The following is a 20,929-nucleotide window of genomic DNA, read 5'->3' as shown; positions in this document are numbered from 1 at the left end:
ATTGCACTTTTGTGTATATAGCAGTACATCTATGCATGGATTGCATGCATTGCAGTAGTTAATGTGTGATGTGATCAAAAGCTTGGCTTGGCATTGGCTAAAACTGTGAAATGTTGAGTTAAAGCAGTGAGTGGTCTGGAGATGTTCCGTAGATGAAAAAAGTCACTTACTATTAAAAGCTTTGGATAAAAGTAAAAGCCAAGTAAATGTAATGTAATATTATAGCTTTGTAGAAGCTCGCACACACTCATGGTCAGCGCAATTGTAGACCTTTATTTTCCACAAATTGAGTCTTACAAACTTCAAAGAACTTTCTCTGCTAAACATCTTTAAATAAAATTGAACTATAAAACTGAATCGAAATGGCAAATATTTTTAAATGGTTAATATATGAGATATTACTTATTTTCTTTTCCCATAAGGTACTGTTTTGTATTTTTTTCTGGCTTTAGTAAAATAATGTAACACTTTGGAGCAAACAGACAGAACAACAAGCCAAAGCTGGAAGCCAGAATGGCAAATGACTCCACTGCATCTGCATACTTCCCAGGGGAGCTGATGTAAGCAGGGATGAATGCCAGCCACACAGCACAGAAGATCAACATGGTAAAAGTGATGAACTTGGCCTCGTTGAAGTTGCCCGGCAATTTACGGGCCAGAAAAGCGAGTACAAAGCACAGACAGGTCTGTAGACCAATATATCCTAGAACGCACCAGAATGCGAGGCTGGAGCCCACACTACACTCCAGTATGATCTTTGAGCGTTCATATTGTGTATTTCTGGATGGAAAAGGGGGAGCATCAAGGAGCCAGGCAGCACAGATAACCACCTGAACCAGAGTGCAACTAAAGATAATGAGCCTCTGCTGTTTGGGCCCCAGCCACTTCATGATGTTGTCCCCTGGCCTGGTGGCAGTGAAAGCAGCCAACACCACCAGAGTCTTCCCCAGAATGCAGGAGATGCAAAGTGAAAATGTGATGCTAAAGGTAGTGTGGCGCAGCATGCAGGACCAAGATGTTGGCTCCCCAATGAACAGCAGGGAACACAGGAAACACAGAGTCAGCGCAAGCAGGATTAAGAAGCTGAGTTCAGAGTTATTCACACGGACAATGGCTGTGCTTCTATGATAGAAAAAGACTGCAAAGACAGCTGTAGTGAGGCAGGCGCCCACTACAGAGATCACTGTCAGGGCTGTGCCCAAGGAATCATAGGCCAAGAACTCCACCATCTTGGGGATGCAGGCGGTTCTGTCTTTGTTTGACCAGAAGTCCTCAGGACAAAATGTGCACTCTATTGAATCTAAAGGGAGGGGGGTAAAAAAAGAGTTAATTTAAACATATTCAGGATTCAAACAAAACTTAGTTTTAACATATTACATTTGAATGGTTGTGATTTTTATTGTTTGGTTTTAAGCTCACTTGTCTGATTGCTAATTTTGCCACTGTCACATGGTACACAGTCAAAGCAACAAACAGGTTCTCCATGACGGACAGCCATCCGGGACCCTGGTAGACAGCTGGCACTGCACACAGACACTGGCACCTATGGAGCAGATAATGGCTTTCAGCTCTATAGTGATTAGTGTGATTAGTACATTATCTGAAAAAATACTATTTTGAAAATTGCTTGAGCCATTTGTTAAGCAACATTTACTGGTTCCAGCACCTCACATGTGAGAATGTGATGCTTTTCTCTGTTGAACATCACTTTAAATTGAATGTCTTTGCATTTTGCACTGTTGGTTGGACATAACAAACACTATCACTTTAGACTCAAAGATATTGTCATGAGCATTCTGACATTTTAATATAAAGTAAAAATTCAAGCAGATTAATCAGGGAAAACATTATGAATAATCATTATGATGTTGATGGTGAAATAATTAATTGTTGCCACCTTTGAAAGGCTTTTAAACTATTTGGTCAGAAAATGTAGACAGGAAGAACGCAGTGGAGAGGCTTAGCTGTAATTTTCACACAAGGACTGGGTTATTGGCCATAAGCTATTTAGGAATATGTAGTTCTATTCAATATGTAGAAATAGACAAAAATAAATATACATATAAAACAAGTGACTACATGTAGTTTCAGAAAATAGTCAAACATTCAGTTTCAGGATTTAAGCTGAAAACTATTCAAAAATAGATAATGTTTCATTTTCATGCAATCAGCATTTTATTTCATAAGAATTCCACCATAAGGAATGCAATGGTAAAGTATTAAATCCCTAAACATGTCATACTGGATGAGGGGCTTTGAATCTCTACTGTTAACTGTAAAGGAACTCAGATCAGATCTAGCTTGTCCTGCATGTTCTGATTTACCTCCACCTCAACCTACAGAACTTTAACAGTTGGCATCTGATGAAGGTAAAAACACAGTGTGAGCAGCTTGCCTCACTCTGATGTCCTGCCCAAATTATTCTGTCCACATGGATCACCAGCTCCTTTCCGGCAGGCTTCGTTCCATCAAACAATCCCACGTTGACAAACTCGGTGTTCCCACCTGTGCCTCTCTGCCAATTGATTACATCATAATAAGGTATGGAGTCGCCCTTTTGGTCAAAGTTCACCTTCTCCCCGGCAATGTTAAAAGTCACTTCCTGGAGGTAGTATTGGAGCTTGACAACCAATAGATATTATGAATTAAAATTAATGAAATTAAGTGAAATAAAATGAAATTCAATATCGTAACAGTAAGCATACTGGATTATACCTGCCAGGGGTGTATGTTGTTGCTTTGAGCACATGAGTTATTTTGAAAAGGCCCATTGCCTGGTTGACAGAGAAGAAGGTTGTGGAGGGAGTGGGCAATTGCATAAACAGCCTTGTAGACATTATAGGCCACTCTAGGGCTGGATGTATTCATGTAAGCTGAATGCTGCTTCAACAAGGACTCCTGTCCTGAGCAGAGAGGCAAGTGTGGGCTAAAGGACTGAGAGGCACTGCAACCATACAAAGATTCCCACAGCTCCTTAACCAGTAGACTACTTGGATACATCCATGGATTTACAGTCTGCAGGTACTCACTGAGTCTGGATATATGACCTTTTCTGATGCCAAACCCAACGGTGCCTCCCATGTAGGGGTAATACTCGCTCCCAGAAAAGACAGATGCTGTGACCCAGGCCTCGCTAGCCACCCATTGGATTCCAGTGATGTTTTGCGTCATGTAATCTCTCAGGAAAGGTGTCATCTCCCCCTCATCTAAAAATACCACCACCACTTTTGCTGAAGAGCTACGCATCACCTTTATTGGATGGCAGATAATGAAGGAGGAAAGAGAAAGAAAGCAAAAAAAGGTAGGTTAAATATAAGTGATGAGCAAGATTCATAGGAGCCCTGTAATGGTCAATATGACCCAGCTCCTGGAACAGAGTTAAAACCCAACAATACATATAAATGATGATGTACATGTAATGATGATGTAATCTATATTTGTAGTGCACACATTTAGTTTACTTCAGTGCAGTAACTTTCATTTTCCTTTAGTTAAGTTTACCTAAAGTTGTCCTAATAATAATAATATAATACTGAAACTCGCAAATTAAAGCAAATATCACGGAAACTTGAGAGGAATTGGCGTTCCACCAAAGTGGAAAATTCTCGTTTAATTTGGCAAGATAGTCTTAAAACTTATAGGAAGGCCCTCCGTAATGCTAGAGCAGCGTACTACTCGTCATTAACAGAGGAAAATAGGAACAACCCCAGGTTTCTTTTCAGCACTGTAGCCAGGCTGACAGAGAGTCACAGCTCTATTGAGCCAAGTATTCCCATAACTCTCAGTAGTTACGATTTCATGAGCTTCTTTAATGATAAAATTCTAGCTATTAGAGACAAAATTCACCAAGACCTGCCCTCAATTGGCACCGACTTATCTCTTAACTCAGGAACCTTAGAAACAGCTGTAGAACCAGATACATGTTTAGATTGTTTTGCTTCCCTCAATCTTTACCAACTAACTTCAATAATTTCTTCATCTAAACCATCAACCTGCCTCTTAGACCCCATCCCGACTAGGCTGCTTAAAGATGTTCTACCCTTAGTCAGCACCTCTATACTAGATATGATCAATCTATCTTTATCAACAGGCTATGTACCACAGTACTTTAAAGTAGCTGTAATTAAACCTCTTCTGAAAAAGACCAAACTTGATCCGGATGTTTTAGCCAACTATAGACCTATATCTAACCTTCCATTTCTCTCTAAGGTTCTGGAGAAAGCAGTTGCTAAACAGCTGTGTGACTTTCTACAGAACAATAGTTTATTTGAGGATTTTCAGTCAGGATTTAGAGTTCATCATAGCACAGAGACAGCACTGGTGAAAATTACTAATGACCTCCTTATTGCATCAGACAAAGGACTTGTCTCTGTACTGGTTTTATTAGATCTTAGTGCTGCATTCGATACCATTGACCATCAGATCCTATTGCAGAGACTGGAATATTTCATTGGCATTAAAGGAACCGCTCTAAGCTGGTTTAAGTCCTATTTATCAGATCGATTTCAGTTTGTACATGTTAACGATGAGTCCTCCATGCATGCCAAAGTTAGTCATGGAGTTCCTCAAGGATCTGTCCTCGGACCAATCCTCTTCACTTTATATATGCTTCCTTTAGGCAATATTATCAGGAAACATTCCATAAACTTTGATTGTTATGCAGATGATACTCAGTTATATCTATTGATCAAGCCAGATGAAACTCATCAGTTAGCTAAACTTCAAATGTGCCTTCAGGATGTTAAAACCTGGATGACCGGTAATTTTCTTATGTTAAACTCAGATAAAACTGAAGTTATTGCTCTGGAGCCTAAGCACCTCCGTGACGCATTATCTAAAGATATAGTTTCCCTGGATGGCATCGCCCTGGCCTCCAGCACCACTGTGAGGAATCTTGGAGTTATCTTTGATCAGGACATGTCGTTTAAGTCTCACATTAAGCAAATTTCAAGGACCGCCTTTTTTCACCTACGTAATATTGTGAAAATCAGGAACATCCTGTCTAAAAATGATGCAGAAAAACTAGTCCATGCATTTGTTACTTCTAGGCTGGATTACTGCAATTCCTTATTATCAGGCTGCTCGAAAAAGTCCATTAAGACTCTTCAGCTGATCCAGAATGCTGCAGCACGTGTTCTGACAGGAACCAGGAAAAGAGATCACATTTCTCCTGTTTTAGCTTCTTTGCATTGGCTTCCAGTAAAATCCAGAATAGAATTTAAAATCATTCTTCTTACCTACAAAGCTCTTAATGGTCAGGCACCATCTTATCTTAAAGAGCTCATAGTACCTTACTACCCCACCAGAGCACTGCGCTCCCAGAATGCAGAGTTACTTGTGGTTCTTAGAGTCTCCAAAAGTAGAATGGGAGCCAGAGCGTTCAGCTATCAAGCTCCTCTCCTGTGGAACCAGGTTCCAGTTTGGGTTCAGGAGGCAGACACCATCTCCACATTTAAGAGTAGGCTTAAGACTTTCCTCTTTGATAAAGCTTATAGTTAGGGCTGGCTCAGGTAGTCCTGAACCATCCCTTAGTTATGCTGCTATAGGCCTAGACTACCGGGGGATTTCCTATGATGCACTGAGCTCCTCTCTCCTCTACTTTCTCTCCCTCTGTATGCAACCTCATCCCATTATTGCATGTTACTAACACAACTTCTCCCCTTTCTGTTAGTCTTGTGCTTTCTCGTCTCTCTCCTCTCTCCTATCACTTCCTGCAGGTTTTCTGGCTCTGGAGCTGTGGAGTCTGGATCTGTGGTTGCGGGTCACCTGCTGCCCCCGTGTTCCTGCTCGACACCCTCTGCTGCAACAACTATTGTTGCTAGTCTTATTGTTACTATTGTTATTATAATCATTTACATTACGATTGTTACCGTTAACACTACCATAAATAACTGTACCATTTTTCATTTAGTCTATAGCAACATCACCTTTACTGTCTGTACCTCTGTGTGTATATTGTGTAGGCTGCCTCCCTCCCCTCTCTCTCTCCTTACATCCCTCTCTCTCTCTCCTTCTCTCTCTCTCTCTCTCTCCTTCTCTCCCTCTCCCTCTCTCTCCTTCACCCCAACCGGTCGAGGCAGATGGCCGCCCACTCTGAGCCATGGTTCTGCTCGAGGTTTCTGCCTCTTAAAAGGAAGTTTTTCCTTGCCTCTGTCGCCTAGTGCTTGCTTTTGGTGGGAACTGTTGGGCTTCTGTAAATATCATCACAGAGTACGGTCTAGACCTGCTCTTTTATGAAAAGCGCTGTGAGATAACTGTTGTTGTGATTTGGTGCTATATAAATAAAATTGAATTGAATTGAATTGAATTGAATCTGGTCTGTGTGTCATTTCTGGTGTAGCGCAGAGTCCACATCCACCGTGTAAGACACTGGCCTCAGGCATCCACTTCTCTTCCCCCCGCCTATAATAACGGACCAGGACAGGGTCCCCAGCTGCAAAACTCTTGTCCTTGGCGAAAAGGGGCCCTGCGATCCTGCTGGCCTGCCTTAGCCCGATCCACTACAGCCGCCACACTTGGTTTGAGGAGGTTGAAGCGAGAGCAGAGCAGACGCCAGAGGAAGATCATGGCAGGGGACTAATTTGTCATGGTTGACCCCCTGGAAGCTTTCAACGAAAGCTTCATCTTCTGCACAAAATGATTTGTGGAGGCCTGTTGTATCAATGATATGTCCCAAGTGTTCCAGTGAGCTTTTGAAGAACTCATATTTTTCCCGCTGCAGGTGATCTACATTGTCACGTCCGGTTACAAACATATCATCCCGAAAACAATGCACATTGGGGAGCCCCTGAATAAATTTGTCCATGACTTGCTGAAGATACTTTTTGATTTGCTAAACTTGGGACAAAGCTATAATATTGCTGTTGCCAGAGGCCAAGCAAGCAGACAAGCATTCCCCAACTCTCAGTGCCTTGTCTTTCTATGGTACTGAGCTGGGCTTGCTGTAATTGACAAATAAATAATGCATAAATTTACCTCTTGATCTTTCTCTATCATGCTTCTATAAAGTCCCATGGAGCCACAACCAAATTCAAACCATGTAAAAACCACAGAAATATGTCGTCAATATTCAATTAAGCCACTACGCTAAATCCATCCATTTTCACAATCTTTCCTGAGTATACAACCAGGCCAGCCATATATATATATTTATAATTACTATCACTATATCTCTAGTGCTCATTCATACAGTAGCCTAACGCCTATCCATGAGTAAAATCTATATATTAACATCAGATTTACAGGGAATATATTGAAGTAATAAGCTTGACACACTAGATGAATAAAACACACTCTTATTAAAATTTAACAAATTTAATAATAATCTCAAACACTGCAGGTTGTTCACCAGTGAGGAGCGGTGAAACAACAGCACGCCTCTGTCGATAAATAAAAAGTAAAAGTTAAGTTGTGTTCTCTGGCGGACTGGATCAGCTGTTAGCTGTAAACACATCACAGGGCTAACATTGCTATGTGGCTGCGTTTTAATGTTTTAATGACCCAGTCCACTTGTCTTGGAGAGGAGACAGCTCCCGGTAGAACTCTGTCAGGGCTCTGAAGTGGACCCAGAACAACTCTCATCAGCTGTTGGCTGTAAACACTAGCAGGACTAAATTTACGGTGCGACTGTGTTAAAACTATAACTTAGCACAACATAACTGCGCTGTAATAACGTTATGCTTTATTAAATGTCACAAAATTATCAAAATAGATATTAGATATATGTCAGCCCAGTGACTGACAACTGACTTGCCTCTCATTCCCCGGTGCTGGCAGTAAGTCAGCCTGCCGAGTGAAGACAGACTCCCAGGAGGACCCATGTGAGTGCTGAACGATTAGTTCATTCCTGCTCCACAGTAGCCAAGATGTCACGTGAAAAATGAATGACTCAAACCCAGAGAACCACAGTTGAGAGTTGTGAACTAATCAATTCTGTTTCCTGTGCTGACGGAGACCTTGCAGCTGCTGTGTAACGAGTGAACGTAAGAGTCCAAGACTATTCACGCATGCGTGAAAATGACAAAATTACTCACTCAGACAACCCGTTCCTCCTGAATCACATACAAGATTAGGTCAAATGAACGAAACATTCTTTGAACGACACAACACTATTTTAGACGTGTGCGCTCTCATTGGCTGTTAATAGTCACATTCATTGTAGTCACATGATCAGTTCAGCCATTTTCCTCTAAACAAGCTAGAGAACAGCATTTCAAGTCATCACTTCATCTTGCTCCATCTGCCTGTGTTAACCTTGGGGAAGCTTTGTGAATAGATTAGTTCAGCTATGTTTATAGAATTTCTTTCTGCTCGTATTTCTTTGTATTTCATATTATTTATGTTCATTATTTCATAGTCACTTTTGTATTATTTATAATTTCACACTTCAACAGCTTGACCACATTGAGTGCTGTGTCTTCAATAAACTGGCGTATAAGTGCACGTTGATAACCAATTTTACGCTCGTCTGTCATTTAAGCCATCTAGTGCTACTTACAGTCAAGTTAATCGAGAGTGTTTATCTATCTGGTGATGTGTGCCTCGCTATGTGCTCAGGTGTCAGAATAACTGTAGAAACATGGCAGCTCAACATGGCAACTTCCAGGTGAGGGGACCCATGCTGTATGTAGATAGAAATGGCTCATTCTAAGGTAATAAAAACATAATGGTTCATTATGTAGAATCTTTATACACCACTGAAAACATGGTGATGTATATTATACAGCATTTCTGTCAATAGATCCTCCTAAATAGTACACACTGAACCAGATTGTTGGTGCTTTTGCTTTGGTTTGTTAAAACAGGTAAAATATTTATACTGACTCATTGTCATGTTTTGATGAATTTGTAGTTTGGTTGGTAGTGTTTGTCTTGATGTTATCTCTTGGTTTCTAGAATGGTCTAATCAGCCATTATGTTCCCCTTTTTGATCAGTTTGTTGCGTTAGTTTTGTTGTTGTTAGGTCAGTTTAGTTACTTTATTTATTTTCAGTTTATGTTAAGGTATCATAGCCTGAGTTAAGTTTAGGTGACCTCTTATATGGGCCCAGAAGGTTGTTGATAAATGATGTTCATATATGATGATAAACTGATATAATAGGTCTAGACATTGAGGCTTTAATGGCCATGATGTGCAGTTAAAAATATTATTTTACTTATTATTAGATATTAAAAGTAACTAGTTATGTCCTTGTTATGTTAATATATTACTTTCTCCCCCACTCAGTTTGATGGACAAACTGTTCAGCCAGCTCATTTTACAAATGTAAAAAACATAAAATGTTGCTAAACGCCACTCTCTTACCATGAGCGCATGCATCACTGGCAGTAGCCGCCAGAGTTTCTTTCTTTAAGTGTCACATTGCCGTACTGCTTTATGCTTCAATAAATTAGGCTACGTTCAGACTGCAGGCCAAAGTGACCCAAATCCAGAGATGTCCTCTGAGTTATGTGCATGCTACTTGTCTGTGCAGAGACAGAGACAGAGAGAGAGGTTGTGAGTTGTGGGGCAGTTGCGTTGTACAGCACCAGAACCCGTAATGAAAAGGACAGAAAGTTGTGAACACTTAATTAGGGAGAAATGTGACCCACGAGAGGACAATGAAATGCCCTTTCTTACATCTGAAATCCACCGGACCCCGAGATGTCCTCTGAGTTATGTGCATGCTACTTGTCTGTGCAGAGACAGAGACAGAGAGAGAGGTTGTGAGTTGTGGGGCAGTTGCGTTGTATAGCACCAGAAACCGTAATGAAAAGGACAGAAAGTTGTGAACACTTAATTAGGGAGAAATGTGACCCACAAGAGGACAATGAAATACGGGAGTCTGCTGTGGAAGTTGGGAGGGTTAGCGAGTATGAGCTAACTGGAGTTAACCTCTGTTGCTGTGTTTACTTTTGCACAACAGCGTGCTGCGTGTGACGTTGTGTTATTCTTCTGCACGGGCAGGTCACTTTAAGGTTGCGGACAATTCACACTGAAGTCTGATATGGGCCACATATAAGCAATAATGTGAACTGTCAAACAAAAAAATCGGGAAAATCTGGGAAAAAAATCGGAATTGAGCATTAAGGTCTGCAGTCTGAATGTAGCCTTAGAATTAAGGCTTTTTGTAATAAAATCAATAATTACATCAATGTTCTTAGCATCCTTGACTGTGACACAATAATGGCAATAGCAACTAAAAGCTACCGAAAGAATGCCTATCCCTCGTTCTCCATTATTTCTTTAGCTTTTTGGCTAACAGCTGACTTAACATAAGGTCTGGTGCCGCTGCCCTGCCGTGCAGTTGCGCATTCATGTCAAGGATGGTGCGTTCTGGTAACGCTGTAATGTAGCATTACTAGGATTAGTAACTGTAATATTATTATAGTTTTGGAAATAGTAATTCCTTACACTACTAGTTGCTGGTGAAAGTTATAATGTTACAGTAGTGTGTAAGCAATACCCACTGTGAACAGGTCTTGAGGTAAAATAAAAAATCTCTAATGCTATAAAACTTTATACATGTCTTTGTATCTACCTGCATGATCTCCAGCACCCTCCGGCGATTGTAGAGCAGAGGTATAATTTCCTGATATGCTACACACACTTTGGTACCCTCTAATTCTCTCAGTAAACCTTCCATGGCGTACCGCCCGTATTCGCGGTCACCTCTCACCAGCCCCACCCAAGTCCAGTTGAAGTGTACCAGCAGCTGAGCAATGGCCTTTACCTGGGTTCAAAAGAAAAGTACAAACTCACTTGGTCTCAAATCATCAAATCACTGACATTTTGAAAAAAAGATATTTTAATTTTTATATTGTAACTATTTCCTGTACTGTAAAATTGATCTAATTTGAGTTTTGGAGATATAAGGTATTCATTATTCACAATACACACACACACACACACACACATATATATATATATATATATATACAGTGCCTTGCGAAAGTATTCGGCCCCCTTGAACTTTTCAACCTTTTGCCACATTTCAGGCTTCAAACATAAAGATATAAAACTTTTATATAAATATATAAAAAAATTTGTGAAGAATCAACAACAAGTGAGACACAATTATGAAGTGGAATGAAATTTATTGGATATTTCAAACCTTTTTAACAAATAAAAAACTGAAAAATTGGGCGTGCAAAATTATTCAGCCCCTTTACTTTCAGTGCAGCAAACTCTCTCCAGAAGTTCAGGGCGGATCTCTGAATGATCCAATGTTGACCTAAATGACTAATGATGATAAATAGAATCCACCTGTGTGAAATCAAGTCTCTGTATAAATGCACTTGCTCTGTGATAGTCTCAGAGGTCCGTTTAAAGCGCAGAGAGCATCATGAAGAACAAGGAACACAGCAGGCAGGTCCGAGATACTGTTGTGGAGAAGTTTAAAGCCAGATTTAGATACAAAAAGATTTCCCAAGCTTTAAACATCCCAAGGAGCACTGTGCAAGCAATAATATTGAAATGGAAGGAGTATCAGACCACTGTAAATCCACGAAGACCCGGCCGTCCCTCTAAACCTTCAGCTCATACAAGGAGAAGACTGATCAGAGATGCAGCCAAGAGGCCCATGATCACTCTGGATGAACTGCAGAGATCTACAGCTGAGGTGGGAGACTCTGTCCATAGGACAACAATCAGTCGTATACTGCACAAATATGGCCTTTATGGAAGAGTGGCAAGAAGAAAGCCATTTCTTAAAGATATCCATAAAAAGTCTCGTTTAAAGTTTGCCACAAGCCACCTGGGAGACACACCAAACATGTGGAAGAAGGTGCTCTGGTCAGATGAAACCAAAATCGAACGTTTTGGCAACAATGCAAAACGTTATGTTTGGCGTAAAAGCAACACATCACCCTGAACACACCATCCCCACTGTCAAACATGGTGGTGGCAGCATCATGGTTTGGGCCTGCTTTTCTTCAGCAGGGACAGGGAAGATGGTTAAAATTGATGGGAAGATGGATGGAGCCAAATACAGGACCATTCTGGAAGAAAACCTGATGGAGTCTGCAAACGACCTGAGACTGGGACGGAGATTTGTCTTCCAACAAGACAATGATCCAAAACATAAAGCAAAATCTACACTGGAATGGTTCACAAATCCAGGTGTTAGAATGGCCAAGTCAAAGTCCAGACCTGAATCCAATCGAGAATCTGTGGAAAGAACTGAAAACTGCTGTTCACAAACGCTCTCCATCCAACCTCACTGAGCTCGAGCTGTTTTGCGAGGAGGAATGGGCAAAAATTTCAGTCTCTCGATGTGCAAAACTGATAGAGACGTACCCCAAGTGACTTACAGCTGTAATCGCAGCAAAAGGTGGCGCTACAAAGTATTAACTTAAGGGGGCTGAATAATTTTGCACGCCCAATTTTTCAGTTTTTTATTTGTTAAAAAAGTTTGAAATATCCAATAAATTTCGTTCCACTTCATGATTGTGTCCCACTTGTTGTTGGTTCTTCACAAAAAATTACAGTTTTATATCTTTATGTTTGAAGCCTGAAATGTGGCAAAAGGTTGAAAAGTTCAAGGGGGCCGAATACTTTCGCAAGGCACTGTATACAGTGAGGAAAATAAGTATTTGAACACCCTGCTGTTTTGCAAGTTCTCCCACTTAGAAATCATGGAGGGGTCTGAAATTGTCATCGTAGGTGCATGTCCACTGTGAGAGACATAATCTAAAAATCACAATGTATGATTTTTTAACTATTTATTTGTATGATACAGCTGCAAATAAGTATTTGAACACCTGTCTATGAGCTAGAATTCTGACTCTCAAAGACCTGTTAGTCTGCCTTCAAAATGTCCACCTCCACTCCATTTATTATCCTAAATTAGATGCACCTGTTTGAGGTTGTTAGCTGCATAAAGACACCTGTCCACCCCATACAATCAGTAAGAACCCAACTACTAACATGGCCAAGACCAAAGAGCTGTCCAAAGACACTAGAGACAAAATTGTACACCTCCACAAGGCTGGAAAGGGCTACGGGAAAATTGCCAAGCAATTGGTGAAAAAAGGTCCACTGTTGGAGCAATCATTAGAAAATGGAAGAAGCTAAACATGACTGTCAGTCTCCCTCAGACTGGGGCTCCATGCAAGATCTCACCTCGTGGGGTCTCAATGATCCTAAGAAAGGTGAGAAATCAGCCCAGAACTACACGGGAGGAGCTGGTCAATGACCTGAAAAGAGCTGGGACCACCGTTTCCAAGGTTACTGTTGGTAATACACTAAGACGTCATGGTTTGAAATCATGTATGGCACGGAAGGTTCCCCTGCTTAAACCAGCACATGTCAAGGCCCGTCTTCAGTTTGCCAATGACCATTTGGATGATCCAGAGGAGTCATGGGAGAAAGTCATGTGGTCAGATGAGACCAAAATAGAACTTTTTGGTCATAATTCCACTAACCGTGTTTGGAGGAAGACGAATGATGAGTACCATCCCAAGAACACCATCCCTACTGTGAAGCATGGGGGTGGTAGCATCATGCTTTGGGGGTGTTTTTCTGCACATGGGACAGGGCGACTGCACTGTATTAAGGAGAGGATGACCGGGGCCATGTATTGCGAGATTTTGGGGAACAACCTCCTTCCCTCAGTTAGAGCATTGAAGATGGGTCGAGGCTGGGTCTTCCAACATGACAATGACCCGAAGCACACAGCCAGGATAACCAAGGAGTGGCTCTGTAAGAAGCATATCAAGGTTCTGGCGTGGCCTAGCCAGTCTCCAGACCTAAACCCAATACAGAATCTTTGGAGGGAGCTCAAACTCCGTGTTTCTCAGCGACAGCCCAGAAACCTGACTTATCTAGAGAAGATCTGTGTGGAGGAGTGGGCCAAAATCCCTCCTGCAGTGTGTGCAAACCTGGTGAAAAACTACAGGAAACGTTTGACCTCTGTAATTGCAAACAAAGGCTACTGTACCAAATATTAACATTGATTTTCTCAGGTGTTCAAATACTTATTTGCAGCTGTATCATACAAATAAATAGTTTAAAAAATCATACATTGTGATTTCTGGATTTTTTTTTTTTTAGATTATGTCTCTCACAGTGGACATGCACCTACGATGACAATTTCAGACCCCTCCATGATTTCTAAGTGGGAGAACTTGCAAAATAGCAGGGTGTTCAAATACTTATTTTCCTCGCTGTATATATAGAATATAGAAATTATTTTCAAAGGATGTCTAGTTACTGTTACAGCACAATAAGGTTATTAAAGCCTTTCAAATCTGAGGCCAAACTTCACCTGATAATCATCATTAGGGATTACTCTGAAGAAGTTAGGATAATTTCTTCTTTCAGAAAGACATGTACAGGAAGAAAAGTAGCTGATCTGTGAAAGAAAAATAAAGATTACAGAAAAACATATTAACAAGTTAATGTTTTTTTAAATACGGAGGAAAAGAATCATCGTTACCATTGGGATTCTGAATGGCTGCAGAATTCTTGACAACACGATGGACTGAGGAGTACCAGATTCCCCAATCACAGCAAGGAGCGGAGAGGCACTGCTGCACGTGGGAGAGTTGTCCTCGCTCAGCCCGTTCAACATAGCCAGAGCAGCCCTCTGGCCAGTCAGTGGATATGAACATGAATCAAAGATTTTGTACCCAAGGGTGTAATTGTGCAATAACTCTGTACTCTGGTTTATCTCTTCCACTGCCAGCCTCATAGTCTGAGCCCAGCGGAAAGCTCTGGAATCAAAGCTGTTTCACAACAGACACAGATGCACACTCATTTTAAACACAGCAAGTATGGAAAAAAGGTCAAATTAAAGGCAGAAATTATGTTCTGAGTTGAAGTTAGTCTGAATTGCATTTCTGCACCTATATTGTGAAAAGGTAACTGAGTTGTTTCTTTTTGCTTTGTCCATTTTTTTTCATCTTTTTTCTAAGATATATCTTTGGAAATGCTTTATTGTACAGATGTGTCATTTTCAAATAATTTCAAGAGTAGGATTATCTTGAAAGACCTATGTAATTTCTAACACATTTTAGGGGATATGGATACACTTTTCAACTGGTGCACTTCCAAGTTATTAATTCCAGTTACTGTAGTTGCTTGTATAAGCCAGAACAAATGACATACTTCTTTCCAGTAAACGTCTTGGAAATTATTAGGAAATTATACACCCATAAAATAAAGCATTACTGTAAAATAAGGCATACAATAAGGCATCACAGTAAATATAAGAATGTTTTCTTACATGTCAGGATAAATTATAACTGTATTCTGATATTCATAACACATGATGTGTAATCTTTTAATTAAAGACACCCTTTAATTGGAGACAGTAAGTCAGTTCTTACCACTTGATTTCCAATCGACATCTGTTAAACTCACCCATTGCACTTCACTAGTGGCGGTCTGTAGGTGCAGTTGAGGTCTGGCATCTCCTGGTTAAAGTGAAGGGGAAAGATCCCCCCAATAACATAGTCGCCTTTGGCCACAAAACCTGGCTGTAAGCTGTTTTGAAGCGTGCACACTGCAGATGGGGGTGGAGAGGTGAAGCTGGAAATTGAGTTATAAGCTCTTGTGAGGACACAGACAGTGCAAAGCAAGTGAAATAAGATTAGTTGGGTCATATTGCTACACACCCTCAAAAAGTGAGAGAGAGGTCAAGGAATTAGGCAAGTTATATACAGAGACGTTCTCATTTTTACATCTTATTAATGACAGAGTGACACTAGATTGGACAACAGCAGTCTCGCCATTTTTACTAAAGTCGGTTAATGCAGACTGAACAATGAATAGTAAATGACATAACAGGGCATATTAGGGATAGAATGTCAAGTTTACTTGACAGTTTATTAGGTACACACAGTTAAAATAATGCTAATACAGTCTCATGTGATATATCTTACCTTTATGAGGGGTATAATGTTGCATTCTAGATGAAACAGTTTTGTAAGGTGTTGAATCATCTGTTTGGCCTTTTTGGAAACTGCAGTTTGTGGCACTGTTAAATTGTATTGTTTAAATGAATGAGTAGACCATTCAGCACAGGGACCTCACAGTTGAAGTTGTTCATTTGTGAAAACAGAGTCTCAGTGAACACAGTCCAGGGGCAGAGCAGGGGACAGAGTAGGGGTAGAGTAAGGGATTGCAGGCAGGAAGCCCGAGGCAGGAACTGGAGCAAAACATCCGGTGGGCAGCTCGAAGACTGAGCAGAGGGGCTGGACAGGCCCAGAGGTCAACCTGGAGATTGATGCAACAGGTCGGAGGCTGAGCAGGAGGTCGGCGGCAAAGACAGTAACCCTCTGGAAGCAGGGTAGGAATAGGCCAGTAGGCCAGCAGCAAAGCAGCAGAACAGAAAACCAGAGAATGGGCTGCTGGGCTGAGGACCGGCAAGAGGACAGGAGGTCAGGAGGACTGGTGGGTGGAGACTATATGGCTGCAACTGGGCAGCTGGACTATAGCCCGGCAATAACTGAGAGCCCAACTGGTGAGCCTATAGAGCCATGGAGGCACTGTGCTGCAGCGGCACAGCACATACTGTGTGGCGCTCCAGCTCAGCTGGTTGTTGCAGCTGCTGCACAAGATACAGGCGGTGTGGCAGCTGAGCGGAGACAGGAACTGACTGCTTCCACCGTACAGGGGGAACAGCAGGAGCAAGGGACTGTAACCGTCGAGGAAGTTCAGGGTGCCGCAACAGTCTTTTAAAGGATAGGTATTCTGGCTAAAGTTCAGGTGAGTCTGGCTGAGTCCGAGATGTGCAGCTGCTCAGGACTGACAGGAGTGTGCTATAACACAGTGTTGACAACAACAGTCCTCTGCAGTTCAACTAGGCATTGCAGTAACTCAGTAGAGTCTGGACGTGGCTCCAACTGAGCAGCTTCGGGATGTTGTCATAGAGGTGAGGAGTCTGCGAGCTGCTGTGGCTTAACAACAGGGGCAGGATACAGCTGCTGCTCCACAGGGTCAGGGATCTGCCATAGCTCAGCAAGGTTTGGCAGCTGCTGTAGCTGTACAGTTACTGAAAGCTGCTGTCGCACTGCAAAGACAGGGATTTGCTGTGGTTTGCAGCATGTGGGGACAGCAGCAACTCAGGGGATTGAGGAGCCAGCCGGTCTGCCAACATAACTCTGGGGGCAGGAATCGGCCAGGCCGCCAATGGAGAACCAGGAACAGGTGTCAGTCGGGCCACCGACGGGGAACCAAGCAGGATGGGGGTCATCTCCATGGCACCCCGGCGATACTGTCTCTGGGGGGTTGGCCAAATGAGTGGTGATGGTGATGGCAAAATGGATAAGACACATGCCTTTGGTGTGAGAGACACCATTGTGTCTCTGAGCAAGACACTTAACCCCTAGTTGCTCCAGAGGTGTGTGACCTCTGACATGTATAGCAATTGTAAGTCGCTTTTGATAAAAGCGTCAGCCAAATGAATAAATGTAAGCTCGGCTTTTCATTTAATTTTTATTGTTGTAATAAATGCTTGTGTATATATCTGCTGTTTTCTTTAATATTGCATAAGAGTGAGTTAGAGACTCGGACTCAAGTACGACTTAAGTCTCACACACAGTGGCTTCAGACTCGACTTGAGACTCGGACTCGAGGTGCGGGCCTCGTGAACAATGTTTATTTTTAGGAAACGTCTGATGACCTTGCTGTTATTCCCCTCCCTGTGTTACCTATAACCTGCCTATGTTACACGTAGTATCAGCTGCGCACGGCAGCACGTGAGAAAGGACAACAAACACTGGCAGCTGCTGTGCCATTCATCATCAAACTTCATACAACAAGGCCCAAACAAAGACGCGCTGAACGCAAATAGGTTAGTAACCTAAGGTAAGTAAACATGTTTAGCTCAGCATTGGCCATTTAACGTTAGCTTGCTTCTTGCGCTTCAGCTACGACCTACGAGAGGTTTATTCCGACTGTCGTTCGTTATGAAAAGATGAATGAGCGTTTGTTTACTTGCCAAACTTGTGGTGGTCGATTAACATAATCATTTTCGTCCCGCTGGCTGCCATTACGTAAATTTTTACCATTGGCTGGAAAGAGATTATAGCTTTATTGTTGATCATGTAACTTTACAGTTTTATTTAGTTAACTTTACACTGGGTTTGAGAGTCAACAGGGTTTGTTGACTTACAGTAGTTTAGGCTGTTATTAACTGCATTGCACATTACATGGTTGTGCTCTGTAAGTTAAAAACAGGTTGCAGTTTTATTTAGTTAACTTTACTCTGGGTTTGAGAGTCAACAGGGTTTGTTGACTTACAGTAGTTTATAAGCTGTAATTGCAGACGCATTGTACATTAGGCTACATGGTTGTGCTCTGTAAGTTAAAAACAGGTTACAGGTTTATTGTTGATTATGCAACGTCACAGTTTTATTTAGTTAACGTTACACTGGGTTTAAGAGTCTGGGGAGTGTGTTGACTTACCGTATTTAATAAGCCGTCAATAATTGCATTGCACATTACATGGTTGTGCTCTGTAAATGAAAAACAGGTTACAGTTACAGAATTCCTTATAGCTATGCAGTTTTATAAGCAGCCTGGATTGAACACAGCAGGTGATACAACATTCGTAATAAATACGAGAGACTTGATTTGGACTCTAGCTCAAAGACTTACTCTTGCTCAGAGACTTGAGACTTGACTTGGACTCTAGCTCAAAGACTTGTGAGCATCTCTGCTGCCTGGTGAGTTATTTTGCCACATGTACCTGTTGTAGTCACAAGCATACTGTATGTGCAAGAAATGGCAGATAGATTAATTTAAAACATTGGTAATGTCTACACTGTATATCAGATTAATTGAAGAAACGTGTACTTTTCTTTCAAATATATTTAAGTGTGTCCAAAGTCTTGACTTGTAGTGTATGTGAATCAGGTTTACCATAAAGTACTGGTGGATATGATAAGCTGCTTGTTTTTTCATCTCATCAAATTTCTTCATGTATGTGGCATACTGTAAATCAACATTTCTGTTTCTGTCGATAAAGTACATAATAGTGAAAATAATAATAATAAAAATACTTTTCATGGCACTCAAGGTCATCTTAGATCACATAAGATCATCAATAATAATCAACAATCAATCTCTACAATCAAAAGTTTGGGTGGAGCATAGACCCTGGTACACACTGCTGAGGTTAACGGCTGGTAGTACTAGTAGACTTACTGATGAAGACTGCAGGGGGCGAGAGGGAGTGAAAGTCTGAAGGATGTCTTTGAGACAAGCAGGGGATAGATTTTGAAGAGCTTTAAATGTTATGAGATTTTAAAGGAAATCGATTATGACACAGGGAGCTGTGACGTGACATGAGTAAGTAATAATCTGTGCTGCAGTTCTGGATGAGTTGAATTTGGTTAATATGTTTATTGGGGATATTTGCCAGGATTGCATTACAGTAGGTCATGTGTGACGTGACCAAAGCATTGACTAAGACTTATGTAGAGTGTTGCATAAAAGCAGGGAGTAGTAGAGAGATGTTTCAAAGATGAAAAAAGCAACTTATTGTTAGTCACCGCAAAATATCTTTATTTCTTTTTAAATACATACATTACAGTGATGCACTTGTTGTAATAATGTTTGAGCATACACTTAAAGAATTAGGGAACACTTAATCATCACAATATACCTTCAAGTCAGTTAAACTTCAGGGATATCAATCAGTTCATTTAGGAAGCATAAGCAATTGTGAATGTGCAAAGTGTCACCTGTTTTTGTGCAAATGAACATGGACAGGTTCAATGGAGAGGCAACAGCAAGACAACCCCCACAAATGAAATGGTGTTGCAAGTGGTGGACACAGACAATTGTGCTCTCCATATCCTTCCTGACTGATTATTCTCTTGTTAGGGGGTGGTGATGGCTCAGTGGATAAGATGCATGTCTTTGGTGTGGGAGATCCAGGTTCATCTTCCCACTGTGATACACCCACCAATGTGTCCCTGAGCAAGTCACTTAATCCCTAGTTGCTCCAGAGGCGTGCAACCTCTAAAATATATAGCTAAAGGAAAGTTGCTTTGGATAAAAGCATCAGCTAAATGTAATTCTGCATTTTGCTAGTGTCCTTGTCACTATTGGTAGCATGAGGTGGTACCTACAGCCGTTTAAGGTTGCACAGGTAGTCCCGCTACTTCAGGATGGCACAACCATACCTGCCATCACAGGAAGGTTTCCTGTGTCTCCCAGCATAGTCTCAAGAACAGGGGTGGACTGGTAACGAAGGGGCAGGTTTAACATAAATTATTCATTTATTTAACTGTCTATAAAAAATGGGCCAACGACCGGCCCATAAAGACATCGGCCCATTGAGTAATTTTCTACACTGACACTGGGCTGGCCCAATCATATCTCTCACTGGCCGCCAACCGATTTTGTGGGCCGCCTCGGCCATAAATGCCAGGCCTGATTTTTTGTCCCAGGCCAGCCCTGCTGAAGAGCTTAAAGGAGGGATCAAGAGGAGGGTTGTGGAGAGTTGCACAGACCTCCATGTGCTAGCCAACGGTACCATGGCTGCTGTTAGGTACCATGCTGTTAGGCCATTGTCCAACCATACACTAGTGAAGTGGGCCCTGGGTTCTTCCTGGTGCAGGACAATACCCGGCCTCATGTAGCCAAAGTGTGTAGGCAGTTCCTGTATGATAAAAACATTGATGCTATTGACTGGGTCTCACGTTCCCTAGCACTGAATCCAATTAAGAACCAATGAGATATATTTATCAGTGCATCCAACAACGCCTTGTAGCGCCACAGACTGTCCAGGAGCTCAGTGATGCTCTGATCCAGCTCTGGGAGGAAATCCCCCAGGACACTTTCCACCGTCTCATCAGGACATGCCCAGACATTGTTGGAAATGCTTACAGGCACATGGGGGCCATACACACTACTGAGTCACATTATGAGTTGCCGTGATGAAAGTGATGATCAGCCTGTGATTTCCATTGACTGTTGTTAAGTCAGTTCTCAACAA

General features: G+C 41.7%; 1 protein-coding gene across 1 annotated transcript; it reads right to left on the bottom strand.

Moving 5' to 3' along the window:
• Window positions 1-398: 398 nt before the first annotated feature.
• On the bottom strand, window positions 399-15,407 carry LOC119882361 (extracellular calcium-sensing receptor-like). Its single transcript, XM_038692376.1, has 8 exons — window positions 15,343-15,407; window positions 14,417-14,705; window positions 14,246-14,332; window positions 10,520-10,711; window positions 2,716-3,249; window positions 2,396-2,620; window positions 1,420-1,543; window positions 399-1,300 (listed from the first exon to the last, which is right to left on the bottom strand). Exons 1-8 carry the CDS (start codon window positions 15,390-15,392, stop codon window positions 399-401), a joined length of 2,403 nt encoding a protein of 800 aa, XP_038548304.1. The 5' UTR covers window positions 15,393-15,407.
• Window positions 15,408-20,929: the final 5,522 nt, after the last annotated feature.

This window comes from Micropterus salmoides, unplaced genomic scaffold (assembly GCF_014851395.1).
Source record: "Micropterus salmoides isolate LMB-PRFRI ecotype aquatic unplaced genomic scaffold, ASM1485139v1 Ms_hic_scaffold_3, whole genome shotgun sequence".
NCBI lineage: Eukaryota > Metazoa > Chordata > Actinopteri > Centrarchiformes > Centrarchidae > Micropterus > Micropterus salmoides.
This window is presented reverse-complemented; position numbering and strand designations above follow the sequence as displayed.

Coding starts and splice junctions, on each gene's coding strand:
- LOC119882361 (XM_038692376.1), bottom strand. CDS start 15,392: ATGCCAGACCTCAACTGCACCTACAGACCGCCACTAGTGAAGTGCAAT. Junction 2,621..2,715: donor ACAACATACACCCCTGGCAG/GTATAATCCAGT, acceptor TTGGTTGTCAAG/CTCCAATACTACCTCCAGGA. Junction 1,301..1,419: donor CAAAATTAGCAATCAGACAA/GTGAGCTTAAAA, acceptor CCCTCCCTTTAG/ATTCAATAGAGTGCACATTT.